This window comes from Drosophila takahashii, chromosome 2R, assembly GCF_030179915.1.
Source record: "Drosophila takahashii strain IR98-3 E-12201 chromosome 2R, DtakHiC1v2, whole genome shotgun sequence".
Classification (NCBI taxonomy): domain Eukaryota; kingdom Metazoa; phylum Arthropoda; class Insecta; order Diptera; family Drosophilidae; genus Drosophila; species Drosophila takahashii.
In genome coordinates this window covers 41,967,907-41,983,920 of record NC_091679.1, presented here as the reverse complement: position 1 = coordinate 41,983,920, position 16,014 = coordinate 41,967,907, and the positions used below count along the sequence as shown (strand labels likewise).

The following is a 16,014-nucleotide window of genomic DNA, read 5'->3' as shown; positions in this document are numbered from 1 at the left end:
GCTCTGCAAAGCTGCTGAATAATTTGTAGATTCTTTAAATCCAGAACAATGGCTTCTAACCTTTGTCGAACTAGTCGTAAAACCCAACCAGTTTCAGCGTCGTCTGCATTCGTTTCAAACGATTATTGCAAATTTCCGGCTACACCTGACGCATGTGCCAAAAATAATGCCCAATAAAATACCCAGATGAGCCCATAAAATATGCCGTTAGCAGTCTGCAGCGGATTAATGTCATCTAAAAGTCACTATGGGTGTTAGAACCACACACCCATCCATATATCTTTATCCATCTTAATCTTCGCTCCTTAAATCCAATTCCATCGAGTGCTACTTGATTCTAGCGACGACCCCCAAAAACAAAACCAGTAAAAAATATCTCATCTGCCACGAGATATTCATCTGAATATTCAGATGAGCCGTTGAGACGATGATCTTCGATCGGCCAGAGGTTCAGTTCAAGTTTTTCGGCTTGCAGAATTTTGGGCTCGGTCTCGTATAAATAGTTTGCCGCTGAGCCTCTTCAGACAGAAGCTAATCGAACGCTCTTGGAGTAACAGATCGCAGCTGTCATCATGGTGAGCTCACCCACCTGACTGGAGGATCAAGGATTATATCACTAAATGTTTTTCTTTTCGTTTCTGTAGAAATTCCTGGTTATTGCCTTTGCCGTTGTGGCCTGCGCCTATGGCGATGTCTCCCACTTGGGCTACGACTACTCGCCGCCGGCACCTGCCCCAGTCTACTCTGCCCCAGCTCCGGCTCCGGTCTACCAGCCTGCTCCTGCCCCTGCTCCAGTTGTGATCCCTGCTCCTGCCCCAGCTCCAGTGGTGATCCCTGCTCCCGCCCCCGTGAGGAGCTACGTCCCACCTGCACCCATCAGCATCCCAGCTCCGGCTCCAGTGTACTCTGCTCCTGCACCGGCTCCAGTTTACTCTGCCCCAGCTCCTGCTCCCATCAGCATCCCTGCCCCAGCTCCGGTCTACCACCCAGCCCCAGCTCCCATTAGCATCCCAGCTCCGGCACCAGTGAACACCTACCTCCCACCTGCACCCGCACCAGCTCCGGTCTACCAGCCAGCCCCTGCTCCCATTCCCGTGAGCATTCCGGCTCCAGCTCCCGTCTACCAGCCTGCTCCTGCTCCCGTGGTGATCCCTGCTCCTGCCCCTGCTCCAGTTGTGATCCCAGCTCCCGCTCCCATCAGCATCCCTGCTCCTGCTCCCGTGAGGACCTATGTGCCACCTGCACCAATCAGCATCCCAGCTCCCGCTCCAGTTTACTCTGCTCCCGCTCCCGCTCCAGTTTACTCTGCTCCTGCCCCAGCTCCAGTTTACTCTGCTCCTGCCCCAGCTCCAGTTTACTCTGCCCCTGCCCCAGCTCCAGTCTACTCTGCTCCCGCTCCCGTCTACCAGCCAACCAACACCCAGGTTCTGGAGGAGATCGAGCCCGCATCCAACGATGGCTACCGCTACAAGACCGTGCGTCGTCGCGTCTACCGCCACCGCGTCTAAACTCAAACCAAAGCCCAACGAAAAACCGTTTCCTAACGAATCCCCAAAGGGGAGACGTAATAAAAAATTTCCGCCTTCAATTTGTTAAACAAAAAGAAAAGTCTTCAAATTGTTTTCCAATCATAGCAAATCACACGGGCAACTTGGGGAAGGGGAGCTCTTAAGTTTGCTCTGGCCATTTGAGTGGGAAATTTATGAAACCCCAAGTAGAATCAACTTGCCATCGGACAGATAGTTTGGGAAAGGGGTGAGTGGGTGGGCAAGTAGATGGAGGATAATAAGGAGTTGCAAGCAAGTTGCGGAACACTCCCCAAGGATTCGATGCGATGGAACGTCCACAGTCCTTGCCACTCCACATTTATCACGAAATTTATGGCCTGGAATGAGCTTTGATGATGTGGAAATTTTTTCTCGTTAGATTCAAAAGTTTCCCGATGCACTCGGAGATCCGAGAATTTATTCAAGACAAACGATAGAGTTTTATTTATAATGCTTTGCGGAAATTAAAATAAATTGAGTCAAAATTAGGTGTTTTTAAAGATCAAGGATTAGAGAATTTATGTTTGACTATTTTTGAAATTAGAATAATTAAAATAATCTATGTTATTCAAATTTTTATTTAATTGTTATTTAAACAATATCTTTTATAAAAATTAAATAATAGGACGATGGCTTGTCAACCTCTTTGAATTCAAGTTTTCAAATCTTAATTTCCCAATTTCAACTACACTTATCTTAATTATTATTTGACTTATCGGTGATTTGGGCTATTATTTTTGCCGGTGCACCCACACGAAATCGATGAGGCTGGCGCTTCAGCTCAAAACAGAGACGGAGCCGAGTGGATTGGCATCATCAGACGACCACTGACCACTTGTGGCTGCTAACAAGTGGCAGAGGATGAAATCGAAGAACAAGGACGCTGCAGAAAATTAACAAGAAAATGCAGCGACAAATGTCTACGGAGGAGCCTTTTCCCTTTTCCCCTTAGCAATTTGATTAGGGAAATGTCTGGCTGTGGCAGAGGGACTCGGGGGCCCCAAGCCCCCGGGAATACCCCCAACATCCCAGTCTGGATGGCTAGAAAACCGCAGAGCCACATATTACACTTGCCACTGCGCATACTAATTAAAAAGCACAAAAACAAACGGCGAAGCTGCTAAAATTAATTGCGTAATTAAAACAAAATCATTTTTTTGCTTCCACCCTGCCTTCATCCCTTTTTTGGGCCCAAACCACAATAGATTGATTGTCCTGGCTTATTTCGTTAATTGCATTCTGGTCAAATATTGGCAGCTCAATTAAATGAATTAAAACACATTTTTGCTTTGTCCGGTGGCTGGTGACTAGCACACCGGTGCATAGAAAAGGATCCCTTATGGGAAGTGCAGAAATGGGGATTACTAAAATCATTTGACAGGCAATTACAATTTAGAGACGATTCGGGCAGACCGCATTCCAATCAGCGGTGATTAGTTTGTGTGGTGTGGAAATTAAATAATCGAATTTTTTCCTAATTTGTGGCAAGGGTTTTCTTTATTAAATTTAGGTTTTCATAAGTAATACTTAAAAATATTTTAAAAATATTTTATTTTAAATACATTGGAAGTTATTGTGTTAAAACGAATTATGGACTCTTAAAGATAAATTTAGCGGAAACCTTAAAAAATAATATAATTATTTAAATGAGTTTGGAAATATCTTTTGAATATGTTTCAATACCAAAGCAACTAATTCAAAGAATATTTTACTTGTATCGTTCTTTGATAATTTTAATACCCAAGCACCTAATTCCATAGTAATTGATTGATAGAATTTCATCTCAGTCCTATATTCACTGCACAATAATGCCCAACCCACATTGTGAAATTGTCGCATTTCACTAATCCCCGCCAGCGATTAGTTTAAATTCCAAATAGTAACTGCATTGTGCCGTGTGGATTGGGTAATTTTCAGCCTCATTGCACTTTGGTCTGCCATGCAGAAGGGCTGGCGATTAAATAAAAAGGCGCCAGGTATGGCGGACGCCCAACAATTGACAGTTGGTTGCACTTCCAACCGCACTTAATTAGCAGTTAATGATGCCTGATTAACACGCATTATGGCTGCGACGACCCAGCGGCATCTCCGCAAGCCAGCCCAATGCCACCCAAAATAACCGAACCCCGACCCCAGCACATTTCCATATCCATATCCACGGCCATTTCCAATCCAACCTGTACGACAGATGGTCGGGAAATGTGTAATCAATGCTTTAGGCGCCGTGGATTACAAAATCGCGAGGCCAAAAAGTATGCAGAAGATAAAGCTCCAACGTAAAAAGTGAAAATGCTGTGGCAAAAAACCAAAAATGTCATTTGTAGCTGGAACTCGAATAGCCGATGACCCCTAATTAGAAAAAAATTCCAAATTAAATGTGAGAAATACGTAGCTATTTTTACATATATGTTAATAAAGTATTGTTTTAAATATTTTTAGCTATTTAATATATAATTGTAAATAATTGTCTTTTCTAATTTATGCAAAATAAATTATAGAGACAAAACCAAACATAAAAACTTAGAAATAGTTGAATTTTGTTGTTAAACATGTTATACTTTAAGAATATTTTACAAATTTTTTTTGTTTGTTAAGTGAAAGGAATAATATTTATGATTTAAAGAAAAAATAAATTTTTTTTTCTTCCCGATTCATTTTAACATTTTTTAAAGATGATTGGAAATTGTGCATTTTCACAATAACCCCGAATACGAGCTATACCGATTTATATACCCCGGCTCACTCAATAAATCGGGTGTAAAAATTGATGGGTCTCTCGAACTCTCGAACGGCGGAATCCCAGTTGTTGGTCGGCTGGCTTACGGCTTTAAAGCCGCCAGTGCGAAATCGAACGTGCGGAGTGCACATGGATATGGGACATGGATCGTTGGGAAATTGACAGTATCAACGTAATTATATCAGCAGTTGGGTAGGAAAGGGGGGTTTACCCAAAACGAAAAACAAAACAGAAAAGCGACAAAATCCAGGAAAAACAGAACGGGGGAGAGGAGCAGCCACTGAAATATGCAAACGTTGACTGCCTTCATTTATTTTTACTGTTACTGCATATTGGGGCGACGAATCGAGGGGGAAAAGCTGGACTGGGATGGAGGGTCCTGGGCAAGAGGCGCGAAAATAATCGTTATCCTGGACAGGTGGGCACTCGATTCCGCTCGCTTTCGATGCCAGCAGTTGCACTTCATTTGCAGCATTAATTTGTCGCCCGTTGATTTATCTGGCCAAGCTATATATATCCATACACACACATTTATAAAGATATATACCAACGCGTCGAATGAATTTATGAGCTGCTGCTGGGGCCCATCGAACGTCGAAAAATGTTGAAAATCGATTGTCGGGAGTTTGTCATTTCCACTTGAAGCGTTCGGCAAGTCAATGACTGGGGCAGTTGCATTTATTTCGGAATATTTATTAAATCACTTTTTGCACCAGCAATGCAAAATAGTTATGCAAATATTGTATGCGAATGAATGAGAAAGGAATCTAGGCGTTATCTTTGCTTAAATCGAAGCGCGTGTTTCCATAATATTGACTAAAACATAAACAAAAACATGTATATAAGTCATTGGCTGGACCCAGACGAAGATCTGCGGTCTCTGAGGTTCGTTGAACCCCTGCTAATATTATAAATGAGATAGTAAGTTATGGCACTAAATAAGAGAAAGGCAACTAAAAACAGAAATATTTTATTTAAGCAACTAAAACTTTAATATATGTCAATTTCTAGAAAAAAAGCAAAATATGGACGGGATTTCTAAGAGCCTTAAAACCTTTATTCAAATAAAAATAGATAATAAATTTTCCTATGGCAAAACAATACTATATTTTCGCCCCTATTTTGTTGATTTTTCCAAGCACTTCAAGGGTAACGAACTATATATTTTCCTTTTGCCCTCGGATGACGCCACCATGCACGGCATGTCAACTATTAACGGGCAAACAACTAAATTACGTATACGCAGCGTTGCATGACCAGCATGCCATTGCGGCCATACGTACATATAGGGATATGTATATGCGATGCTCCGTTAGAGAGTTTGTTTGTGTATTTGCTCGAAATACATTTGCAGTTTCGGTTTATTGGCGCTGCGAAAATAATGGAATTGTCAAAATAAAACGGGTTAAGTGCTTGTTTGCATAGCTTTTTGACAACACCAACAAACTAGCCTTCCCCTCGCTTCATATGTGCAGTGCTATGGGTATTTTATTTTTACACTCTGAGGAAAACAGAAATTCAACGGAAATTAAATCACTCCGTCGGCGTCAGGAAGTCTCCGCGGATTTTTGGCACCAACCGGAAAATTGTTCATTAGCAATTTGTGTAATTAAAAAGAGAGAGTGCAGCAGGGTTGTCCTTCACAACCACTGCCCTTCTCCTTTCGCCTTTCGCCCACTTTAAGTGGCCCCCGGAACTCCCAACCCTGTCTGGCTAATTTGTTTTCCGCCTGGCAGTGACACATGGCGACAGTCTAGGTGGCGTCATGCTCAACTTTTGACCCGATCAAGAACGAACCCATCGCTGGCTAATTTTGGCGCCCCCTCACCCATCTGCCCGGGTTCCCATATATAATTAAGCAATAGGCTCTTGTTTTCGGCCACCTTATCATAGCCAATCAGCCAGATTAATGACCATCGACCGTCCGAACTCGCCATTCGTCTGGCGGCTGTAGACCAAAAAGTCTGTCTAGTCGTAGTAGGCCTCTGTTTTCTGTTGCCAAAAAAACACCAAGAGTTGATTTCCAGTTTTAGAGCGGCTTTAGTTTTGGTAGTTCAATTTGATACACTAAAGCTCAAATGTTTTATGCAAATGATATTTAAATAAAGACAATGTCAGAAACAAGCAAGTACGAGTGGAGAGGAGCAGGTTCGGCTAGGGGCACTTTAAAAAATCCCCTGTAAAATTACAAAACAAATAATAATGGATTCCAAATAAATAGATTAGATAATATAATAAATATATTAAAGGCGTACAGTTTATGTAATAAAATTTTTTAATAAAACTGATACAGATTTTTGTGAAACTTTTTTAATAATATAACAACTTAAATTAAAATTCTTATAAATAACAACAATTTATAATCAGGTGGATTAAGTACATATAACATTTTTATATCAGATCAATTGTTAATATTTTAATAGAACAAATTAAAGAATAAAAAATATTTTATGTAGAAACTCATAAGAAAAATCCTCCCACTCTATATGAATTTTACGAAAGAAGGTGCTTAACTCTAGTCGAAACAACTCTTCCTGGCCAGCGTAGGGTATCACAGTTGACCATTGGCGTGGCTCGTAAAATTCTGGTTTCTGGCATATTAAAAGACCCTGATATCCGCACTTCTTCACTCGTATTAATGTTTATCTTTTGCTTCTGCACCGCGCCCAGCTTTTGGTATAAATACGACCCCACGGATCGTTTAAAGACATACTAGAAACCTCAACGTTCCCAGTAACACATATCCAAAATGGTTAGTAAAGCTTAAGAGAGAATATTATTTGAGTCCTGAATAAACGTTAAATTGAATTGCAGAAATTCCTGGTTGTCGCCGTTGCCCTTTTGGCCGTTGCCCACGCCGATGTGTCCCACCTGTCGGGCTACAACTACGCTCCCGTGAGCATCCCGCTCCCGGCTCCTCTGCCCGTGAAGGTGGCTCCAGCCCCTGCCCCCGTGAACACCTACATTCCCCCCGCACCCGCACCAGCTCCCATCCAGATCGAGGTTCCCGCTCCGGCACCCGCTCCCGTGGCCATCCCCGCCCCCGTGAAGGTCGCCCCTGTGGCTCCAGTCAACACCTACATTCCCCCCGCACCCGTGCACGTTGAGGTTCCCGCCCCAGCCCCTGTTCCAGTGGCCATCCCCGCTCCCGTGAAGGTTGCCCCCGCTCCCGTCAACACCTACATTCCTCCCGCACCCGTGAGCATCCCGGCCCCAGCTCCAGTCTACTCCGCTCCTGCCCCCGCTCCAGTTTACTCTGCTCCTGCTCCCGCTCCAGTTTACTCCGCTCCTGCCCCAGCTCCAGTTTACTCCGCTCCTGCCCCAGCTCCTGCTCCAGTTTACTCTGCTCCTGCTCCCGCTCCAGTTTACTCTGCTCCCGCTCCCGTCCTGGCTCCCCAGCCCGTTCTTGAGGAGATCGAGCCCGTGTCCGCCGATGGCTACCGTTACAAGACCGTCCGCCGTGTGGTGCGTCGCCGTTACTAGAGAGCTAATCCTTCACTAATCCCGACCAGGGAGAAGGTTGTTCAATAAAAACAAAATAGAATTTAACGAAAACAATTGAGTTTGTGTTTAGTGGTTAAGGGATATGGGTTATAAGAAGTTTAGGGGATCGGATGAGTATCACCAAAGTTTCAAGTTCCTTAGAATACTAAGGGTTTTCCCATAGTAATAAAAACTGTAAACTAATATTATCGTTGTTTAACCAAATGTGTAAGGCCGTCTAAATGTATTAAAATTCTATCCAACAAATACCTTACAAACTTAGTTTAATATATAAGTTATTAAATCAAAAACGTATTATAAGTATTTGTTTATTATTTTAAAAAAATACCTGGTTAAAAAACACATTCAAACGAATAAATAAAAACAATATAAGGTATAAACCTTTAAAAAAAAACTTCTTGTATAATAATTTCTCTGCCCTCTGACCTTTTTTAAGCTATGTGTAAGAACACATCTAACAATTTATCTGCACCCAACCATTTTACTCCATCACTCCCCCAAAACATGATAGCCGACTATTAACCAGATGATGCGACGCTGAAATAAACTGTTTTATAAGCCAGGTGTTCGAAAAAGGCAAACCCAGTCCGGACCCGAGTAATTAATTAAGCTCCGACTAACAACAGACTCCACCGCCAGACATTGTCAAGACTCAAGATCAGCATAATCTAGGCAAATTGAAATTAATTTTGGCATAAACTTGAAACGACGCCATAGGCCCGGCCGACTGCTAATAATTCGCCCAAAGCAGCTAAAAACAGAAACGAAAGAACTGAAAAGCGAAAGAAACAAAGTGAAATAATTATGAAAACATAAAACCTAAGACCTAAGCCAATCTTGCGTGTGACCCACGAGCATTCATCAAGTGGGCAAAAAAAAATAAAGATAAAACAAAAAATGAAACCATTATTCAACATGCAACAATAGATTTGTCTGATCTAATTAAAGAAGCTTTTGCACTATCCGAAGACTAAGACAAAAAGTTGAACCAAGTCAAAGCAAAGATAATACGATTTTGGAAACTGAAAACTGAAAAAAACGAAACCAGAAAACCCGTCAAACCGCCTTGGCATTGGAGGCTCGTTGTCGTGTGTTTGGTTTCGGTTTTGGATTTTCGTTTTCGATTTTGTTATCTTCCGATTCCGACTTCTTCGAGTGAGGCTAAGACCCCCATGTATCATGGGGGCATCATGCAATTAATTTAGCTGCGGTTGACCCGCAGCCCCAAAAAACAATGAGCTATAAAAACCGAAGACACACTTCGAGTTCAGCAGCACAAATCAACCAGTGATCCAAGCAGCAACAAGCCAATCTCCTCAAGATGGTAAGTGCAAGGATTATAATCGCTTAAAAAATATTTAACAATTTATTTTACCCATCCTAGAAATTCCTGATCCTCGCCGTCGCCTTCTTGGCCTGCGCCTATGCTGATGTCTCGGAGCTTTCGGCCGGTGGCTACGATTATCCCCAACCTGCCCCACCAGCGCCTGTAAAGAGCTACATCCCACCCCCACCACCACCACCCCCACCGGCACCCAAGAACACCTACATCCCACCCCCGGCTGCTCCTGCCAAGGCCTACATCCCTCCCCCACCACCACCACCACCACCGGCGCCCAAGAACACCTACATCCCACCCGCACCCGTGGCCGCTCCCGTGGAGACCTACATTCCCCCCGCTGCCCCAGCCCCCGCCTACATCCCCCCCGCCCCCGTTCAGGCCGAGGAGCCCATCGTCGAGGAGATCGAGCAGCCCGCCCAGGACGGATACCGCTACAAGACCGTCCGTCGTCGCGTCTTCCGTCACCGCAACTAAGTCATCTAATTGTTGGCTAATGTGATAGTACCCGGTCACCTAGCTGGGGAATCTGTTAATGTTTTTTAAAGAGTAAATAAATGATAAAAAGAAATACTGCATTCTTTTTAATGAATCAGAGATCACAGAAAAATACTAGATACTAAAAAAAAAGGAAATGTGGTATTCAAAATGGAATTTTTTTTTTAAATCGAGTAGGCTTCGAAAATGTTTCCGAAACTAGCAGCTCAACAAAATGACCCTAGGATAGGGCTCACAAAATCACCTACCCGCCAGAAGAGGGAGGAGAAAAATACTAGATATGTGCCTGATTAGGGAGAATCGGGAGAGGCGGAAAAGCAACTGTTACGCAATCGGATGGCTTCCCTTCATCATTATCCTGGCCATGTTGGTCTGGTCCTATCACGTCTTGGTCTACCAGATCTGCATTCTAAAAGTCGAGGACTACGTCATCATGGGAATTCTGCTGGTTTTCTACCATCTGCTGCTTTTCATGTTTCTGTGGACTTGGTTTAAATGCATTTGCGTGGCTCCAGCTAAGATTCCAGATCAGTGGAAAATCTCTGCGGAGGATGTGGACAGATTGAAGCGAACTGAGGGGGCGGAGAATGTGTCGCGAATTCTAAGTTATGCTGCCAGGAATCTACCCATTTCCACCTGCACGCCCGAGGGATCGGTGAGATATTGCAAGACCTGCTGGATAATAAAGCCGGATAGAGCCCATCACTGTCGCACCTGCCACGTGTGTGTCCTCAAGATGGATCACCATTGCCCATGGGTGGTGAACTGCGTCCACTTCCACAACTTCAAGTACTTCATACTCTTCCTTTTTTACGCCGAGCTCTATATGTTGTTCCTCTTCTGCGTGATGCTCTATGAGTTTTACCTGATCTGCGGATTTGATCTGAATTACCTGAGATATGAGCATACTTGGAACCTCCTGCAGCATGTCGTTTGCATTATCTTCAACGTTTTCACTCTGATAATGTACGTTTCCAGCGTTTTCAATGTATCCCGAAATCGCACCACCATGGAATCGGCATATCCTTCCTACTTTTTCGTTGGCGGTAAGAACTCACATGGCTTTAATTTGGGGTGTTGTGAAAACTTTCGAGAACTACTCGGCGATAAATGGTACCTCTGGCCCATTCCAATTTTCTCCAGTCGCGGCGATGGACTATCATTTCCCTTGGCCGTCGATAGATTAAAAGAAGTTCATACTGAAAACCAAAGAAAAGATGATGGGCCAACTAGGGCTCAGATAGTCAAAGGAAATGTGACCAGGCTTCTGGGAATTCATCATACCTCTTTCGACTGTGAATAAGTAATATTTTAAAAGTGAAAAAAATATATACAATGTCTTGTTATTTACTTAAGATTTTACTATATTAAAAATAATACTAAACATTCATTTAATAAAAAATTAAGAAGGGCAATTGATTCATACAATTAAAAGATATAGGAGCATATTTATATTATACCAAAAAATTGGGAATGATGAAAGTTCAGTTTTTTGCATATTTATTTTCGTATGCTGGTCAGCTTTTATTTATATTTTTCCTTGTCAATACATTTAATATATTTTTGCAGGCCCTTGAGAATTTAACTAAACAGTTCAAACTCTTCGAATTCGTAGACAATTTGAGTAGGACTCGCTCCCAAACATCAACATCTTAATTTACGAGTCATTGGCAAGTGCATCAGAGCATCGGGACTCCATTCGCTTGACAATCGCAGTCCGCTGGCCATTTTCCCGACCCGCTGAGTGGCCAACATCGATAAATCCTCGGCATTCCGGCTCTCCTCCACCTCGAGAAGTCGTTTATAAAACGCTTAACATTCGTGACATATTTCGCATTTGGCCGCGCGTCGGGCGCAGAAATTTATAGACTTTATCCATTAGGAAAACAATTACGAGTGCAAACAATGGCCAATGTGCGATGTCCAATGGATGGACTCCCCATCGCTAGAGGCGATTCCTTCGAGCATCGAGCATATGTTGGGATTGTCGGGCCCCAAGTTCATTGTCCTCGTCTATATTTTCTTATTATGCTGTGGCGACTTCTTGACTGCTGCAACACAAATCCAATTACCTTCAAAATAATAAACTTATGTACATACCAAAAAGGAAAAGAATGCCATCCGAAGGAAGAGTCCCTCCATTTCCCCGGCTGCCGTACGCACATTTTGCTTTATCAACTGTTGATAGACTCCGTGGGGAATTTTCCGTATGTCACGACAAAGAAGACGCTGCGAATGGAAATGGAAAACAGGAGCTGTCTGCCGTCGGGCGGCATTTTTTTCCTTCCCAGCTCCTGTGCTCTGAAGTCTGACTCCTTTTCCCGCCCTCAAAATGCACTGAGGAAAAAGAGAGTGTCTTAAGTCTATAAATAGGTGCAAGTCTTTTGACTAATTCAAATTTAAAATTTTTTTAAGATCAATTAAAAATAGGAATAAAAGTGTATTTATTAACAAAAAAAAATTAATAGTTCTTTACTATTTACATTTATCTCAAAACTCAACGAATTCATTTTCTCCTTTTCTACGGATCATCCTAAAACTACTTATACCTTTCAGTTCTTGTTGGTTTAAAAATGTATTATTTTTAGGAACTTGCTGATAATTTCTTAAAGTGCTTAGACCATAGCTTGCTGATTTCCACAGCTTGTTTGCTGCTCATTATTCGCCTTTGGCTGGTCTGCAGGAGACGGGACGTAGTCCTGGCTGTAGTTGGTCGCCAAATGCACGAGCGCAAATAATTTTTGCCACTTGCATGTCATCAGCATAAAGTGAGTGCAAAATATGTGAACGTCGACTTGGCAGCGGAAATTCGCCTTAGAGCGCAGAGTCAACAGCAATTGGCCAAATGACTTGTAAGGGTCCTCAGAAGAAGGAGGAGGAGGTCCTAAAGCAGGTCCTGTGCCCAGCCACATGTCCATGTCGAAAATCCCCCTCTTCTTCAGCCAACTCGCAGCTTATTGAATTCGCATATTTTCCCATTTTGCATTATGGGCAAACATTTCCCATTTTTTCCATTTCGCCATCCTTTGTTTTTGTCCTCTGTTTGATTTTGTAATCGAGGATTTGTTTGCTTTGGCTGAAGCCAATCGATTGCCGGGAAGGGGCAGCACTTTTTTACCCTGCTCATTGAATGTTTCAGCAATTTTTGGTTAAGTCAAATTGGTCTAGTCGTCGGTTTGACCTTTTCACTGTCAGACTTTCGCAAAAAAAAAAGGAAAAAGGGGAGAGAATCCATTGGAATGCCAGTGTTGGCCAGAACATGTGTTTGGCCTTGAGCGGTTTGTTTAGGCCTTTATGGGTTGGTTGGTTGAAGTTAAAGAGGGTTGGCTAAGAGGGAAAATCGAGGGGGATGGTTATCGCCAAGGAAAACCGTTTAAATGGCGACTTTGACATTGCAAATTGAACTTGGTCGATGATAACCTGTTGATAAGGAGATTGAATTTAAAAAAGAAAGAACGCTATAGACGGGTTCCCAAGGATCTACATTATTAGTCCCAACTTTCAATCTTTTATAGTTTCCGAGATCTCTGCGTTCATACGGACAGACAGACAGGCAGACGGAAATGACTAGATCGACTCGGCTAGTGATCCTGATCAAGAATGTACCTACTTTATATGGTCGGAAACGCTTCCTTCTCTCTGTTACATACTTTTGCACGAATACAATATATTTAAATATGCTTAAATACGCGGTACAGATGTTTATATTTAATTGTATTATCCATATTTTCATTCCATAGTTTCTTAAAGAAATACTAGATCCAAACTTATAAACGTAGATATTTAAGTAAATATACATATATGACAGGTGGGGACCCAGATCTAAATATTATATAAGTGTTTGACAGCGAGTGAATATTGTAGCAAAGAAACTATATAATAATATATATATTACTATATAATATAGTTTAATCTATTAACATTAGCACTAAAAATTCTAAAGAGCGCTTGAATATAAAAATATACTAAAATATTGTAACATTTAAAACAAAACACGAACGCGTGGCCAATAAATTCGTTGGACTTGTGTTGGCATATAACACTTCGTGTGGTAGAATATCAGATGTAAATTTTAGAAATCGCTATAAAGGCGGAAACTGCGACTCAAACAAACAAACTCTACAGGGCTTCTGGCGAGTGCTATCTTCTTTACTTGAGCTTTGATTGAAATAAACCAAAACCGATTTCACCATGCTGATTAACCGACTTTCCTGTCAGAAGCTTCTGGTCTTCATTGCCTGCATTTTCGTGGCATTGGACACTGCCGACGCTATTCAGTGTCTAAAGGGATATACCTACAGACATGGCCACTGCCAAAAGAAGAAGAATTAAATATTAAAACTCTCATCGAAAGAACTTTTTTCGCAAATGCTTTGAGAATGAAATATAAAAATACAAAATGAAAGTTTATGTTAAATTTTTGGGTCAAAGAAAACGAATTAACTTTTTGGCTATGATAATAAGAACTAGCAATCTCTAAATAAAGATTATTTGTTACCCAAAAATTAAAATTGGATAGCCTTGACAAAATTTTGATATTTTTAAAAATGTAGGAAACTAATATAATTTGATGTCTAAAAATAAGCCATATCTAGATTATTGGGAAAAAATATAATACAGCCTTTTGAAAAATATCAGAGGTTGCCTTGAGAACGTCTATTTGGGAGTGCAATCGACCGATTCGCTTGTTACTCAATTAAGGGCCGTTTTCTCTTCTCTTTGCTGGTCCAAGCTTCTACTTTTGAATGTCTTGTCTTCTAAATGGTGCGAATATTTAAGTAGGTCGTTGTATGGAGGAAAGATATATGGAAAAGGAACTGGCATGAAATGTCCGATCGGAACAACCCTTACTGCTAATTATCACTGCAGCAAGATGGCAAAGCGTGTCTTTGCCTTTGTCTTTTTTATAAAATATTGTAATTCAAAAATTTATAAATATAATAAACAAGTATGCCTATTTTACTGCCTTGTTTGTTTTTAATTCCTATCTGCATAGGGGCTTCAAGAATCTGAATCAGAATCAGAATTAAACCTGACTAAGTAAAATTTATAATAATATCATTTTTTAAACCAGGAAAATCTTAAATTTCAAATTTCCTTTGAAAAAAAACATATGTTAAATTTTATGTCAATTGGTGGGTATATTTTCCTGTTAACTAAACTTTGGTTTACACCAAAGTAAATACAAGACAACAAACATGGGGGTTCAGTTATAATTTCTCAACAATCTTTACTCTCCAAGTGAATTTCAGAGGATGGCAGTTCAGCAATTACACTCGAGTCAACAAATTAACAATAACAATTGGCTTCCAACTTAGTTGCGGTGACGGAAGACGCGACGACGGACGGTCTTGTAGCGGTATCCGTCCTGGGCGGGCTGCTCGATCTCCTCGAGGATGGGCTCCTCGGCCTGAATGGGTGCAGGTGGGATGTACTCGGGTGCCGGAGGTGCTGGGGGGATGTAGGTCTCCACGGGAGCGGGTGCCGGTGCCGGGGGTGCGGGAGGAATGTAGGTTTCCACGGGAGCAGCAGGAGCGGGCTGCTGGTAATCGTAGCCAGGAAGCTCCGAGACATCAGCGAAGGCGCAGGCCAAAAAGGCAACGGCAATGATAAGGAATTTCTAAAAAGATTTTAGAAACGTGTAATATTAATTATGGGTTTTAAAATGTTAAATGACCAATAGTATTTTTTACAGGTTGAAAATAATCAATTTATTAACTTTAAGTTATATTTAGGGAAGCTTATTATTATTTAAACGATGGTAGATTTTTTTAGGCTATTCTAGATTTTTGGGTAGTTTGGTAATTTTTCTCACGCATATTCTATTCTCAGTAAATCATAAGAACTCATAAATTTTAAAAATATTGATATTATTTAGTCACAGGCATATTTAAAAAACTCTTGTTTTACGATAAATATTTTTAGTCCAAGTTTAGATATCCGACTCACCATGATTTCAAGTGTTTAGACTGCGCTCAACGAAAGATGTGTGCTGCGGATGCGATGGTCTCCCATGGCTTTTATATGGCCGAAAACTCTTTGGCCCACTCATGCCGATGGCAACGGAAGCAACATGAGACCCAAATGACTTTGAACTTGATCTGTGATCTGTGGCTGATCTTCAATCGCTCACTCAAGACTTGATCGATGAATCCGAATCTGAATCGAACCGGTTGGCCGGCACTTTTGGATGCACAGGCCATTAATCGATGGAAAAACTTTGATCACGTTTCGTGTTTACTTTTGTTTGCCTAATGCATCGCCCGTCCCATTGTCTTTTTGAGTGGACAAATGATGACTTCGTTAGAGGTCGAATTCGAGCTGAAAATCTTGACTTGACTTTTGGCTTTTGTTTTGTTTGAAGCTCGAGGCGCAGCCCTTTAATTGAT

The 16,014-nt window shown here is 41.7% G+C and overlaps 5 protein-coding genes across 5 annotated transcripts; 4 read left to right on the top strand and 1 right to left on the bottom strand.

Annotated features, from left to right (window-relative positions):
- The first annotated feature begins 500 nt into the window (after positions 1-500).
- LOC108058921 (skin secretory protein xP2) lies at positions 501-1,608 on the top strand. The gene is made up of 2 exons (XM_044393101.2): positions 501-575; positions 645-1,608. Exons 1-2 carry the CDS (start codon positions 573-575, stop codon positions 1,506-1,508), a joined length of 867 nt encoding a protein of 288 aa, XP_044249036.2. The 5' UTR covers positions 501-572; the 3' UTR covers positions 1,509-1,608.
- A 5,355-nt stretch (positions 1,609-6,963) lies between these two features.
- LOC123002697 (skin secretory protein xP2) lies at positions 6,964-7,842 on the top strand. Its single transcript, XM_070213045.1, has 2 exons — positions 6,964-7,036; positions 7,099-7,842. Exons 1-2 carry the CDS (start codon positions 7,034-7,036, stop codon positions 7,765-7,767), a joined length of 672 nt encoding a protein of 223 aa, XP_070069146.1. The 5' UTR covers positions 6,964-7,033; the 3' UTR covers positions 7,768-7,842.
- Positions 7,843-8,983: 1,141 nt separating this feature from the next.
- On the top strand, positions 8,984-9,683 carry LOC108058961 (uncharacterized). Its single transcript, XM_017143960.3, has 2 exons — positions 8,984-9,112; positions 9,173-9,683. The coding sequence occupies exons 1-2, from the start codon at positions 9,110-9,112 to the stop codon at positions 9,602-9,604; spliced, it is 435 nt and encodes a 144-aa protein (XP_016999449.3). The 5' UTR covers positions 8,984-9,109; the 3' UTR covers positions 9,605-9,683.
- A 148-nt stretch (positions 9,684-9,831) lies between these two features.
- LOC108058920 (palmitoyltransferase ZDHHC20) lies at positions 9,832-10,964 on the top strand. The gene has a single exon (XM_017143903.3). It carries the CDS (start codon positions 9,906-9,908, stop codon positions 10,926-10,928), a length of 1,023 nt encoding a protein of 340 aa, XP_016999392.2. The 5' UTR covers positions 9,832-9,905; the 3' UTR covers positions 10,929-10,964.
- A 3,782-nt stretch (positions 10,965-14,746) lies between these two features.
- On the bottom strand, positions 14,747-15,663 carry LOC108058926 (protein FraH). Its single transcript, XM_017143920.3, has 2 exons — positions 15,575-15,663; positions 14,747-15,245 (listed from the first exon to the last, which is right to left on the bottom strand). The coding sequence occupies exons 1-2, from the start codon at positions 15,575-15,577 to the stop codon at positions 14,940-14,942; spliced, it is 309 nt and encodes a 102-aa protein (XP_016999409.1). The 5' UTR covers positions 15,578-15,663; the 3' UTR covers positions 14,747-14,939.
- Between the last annotated feature and the right edge of the window lie 351 nt (positions 15,664-16,014).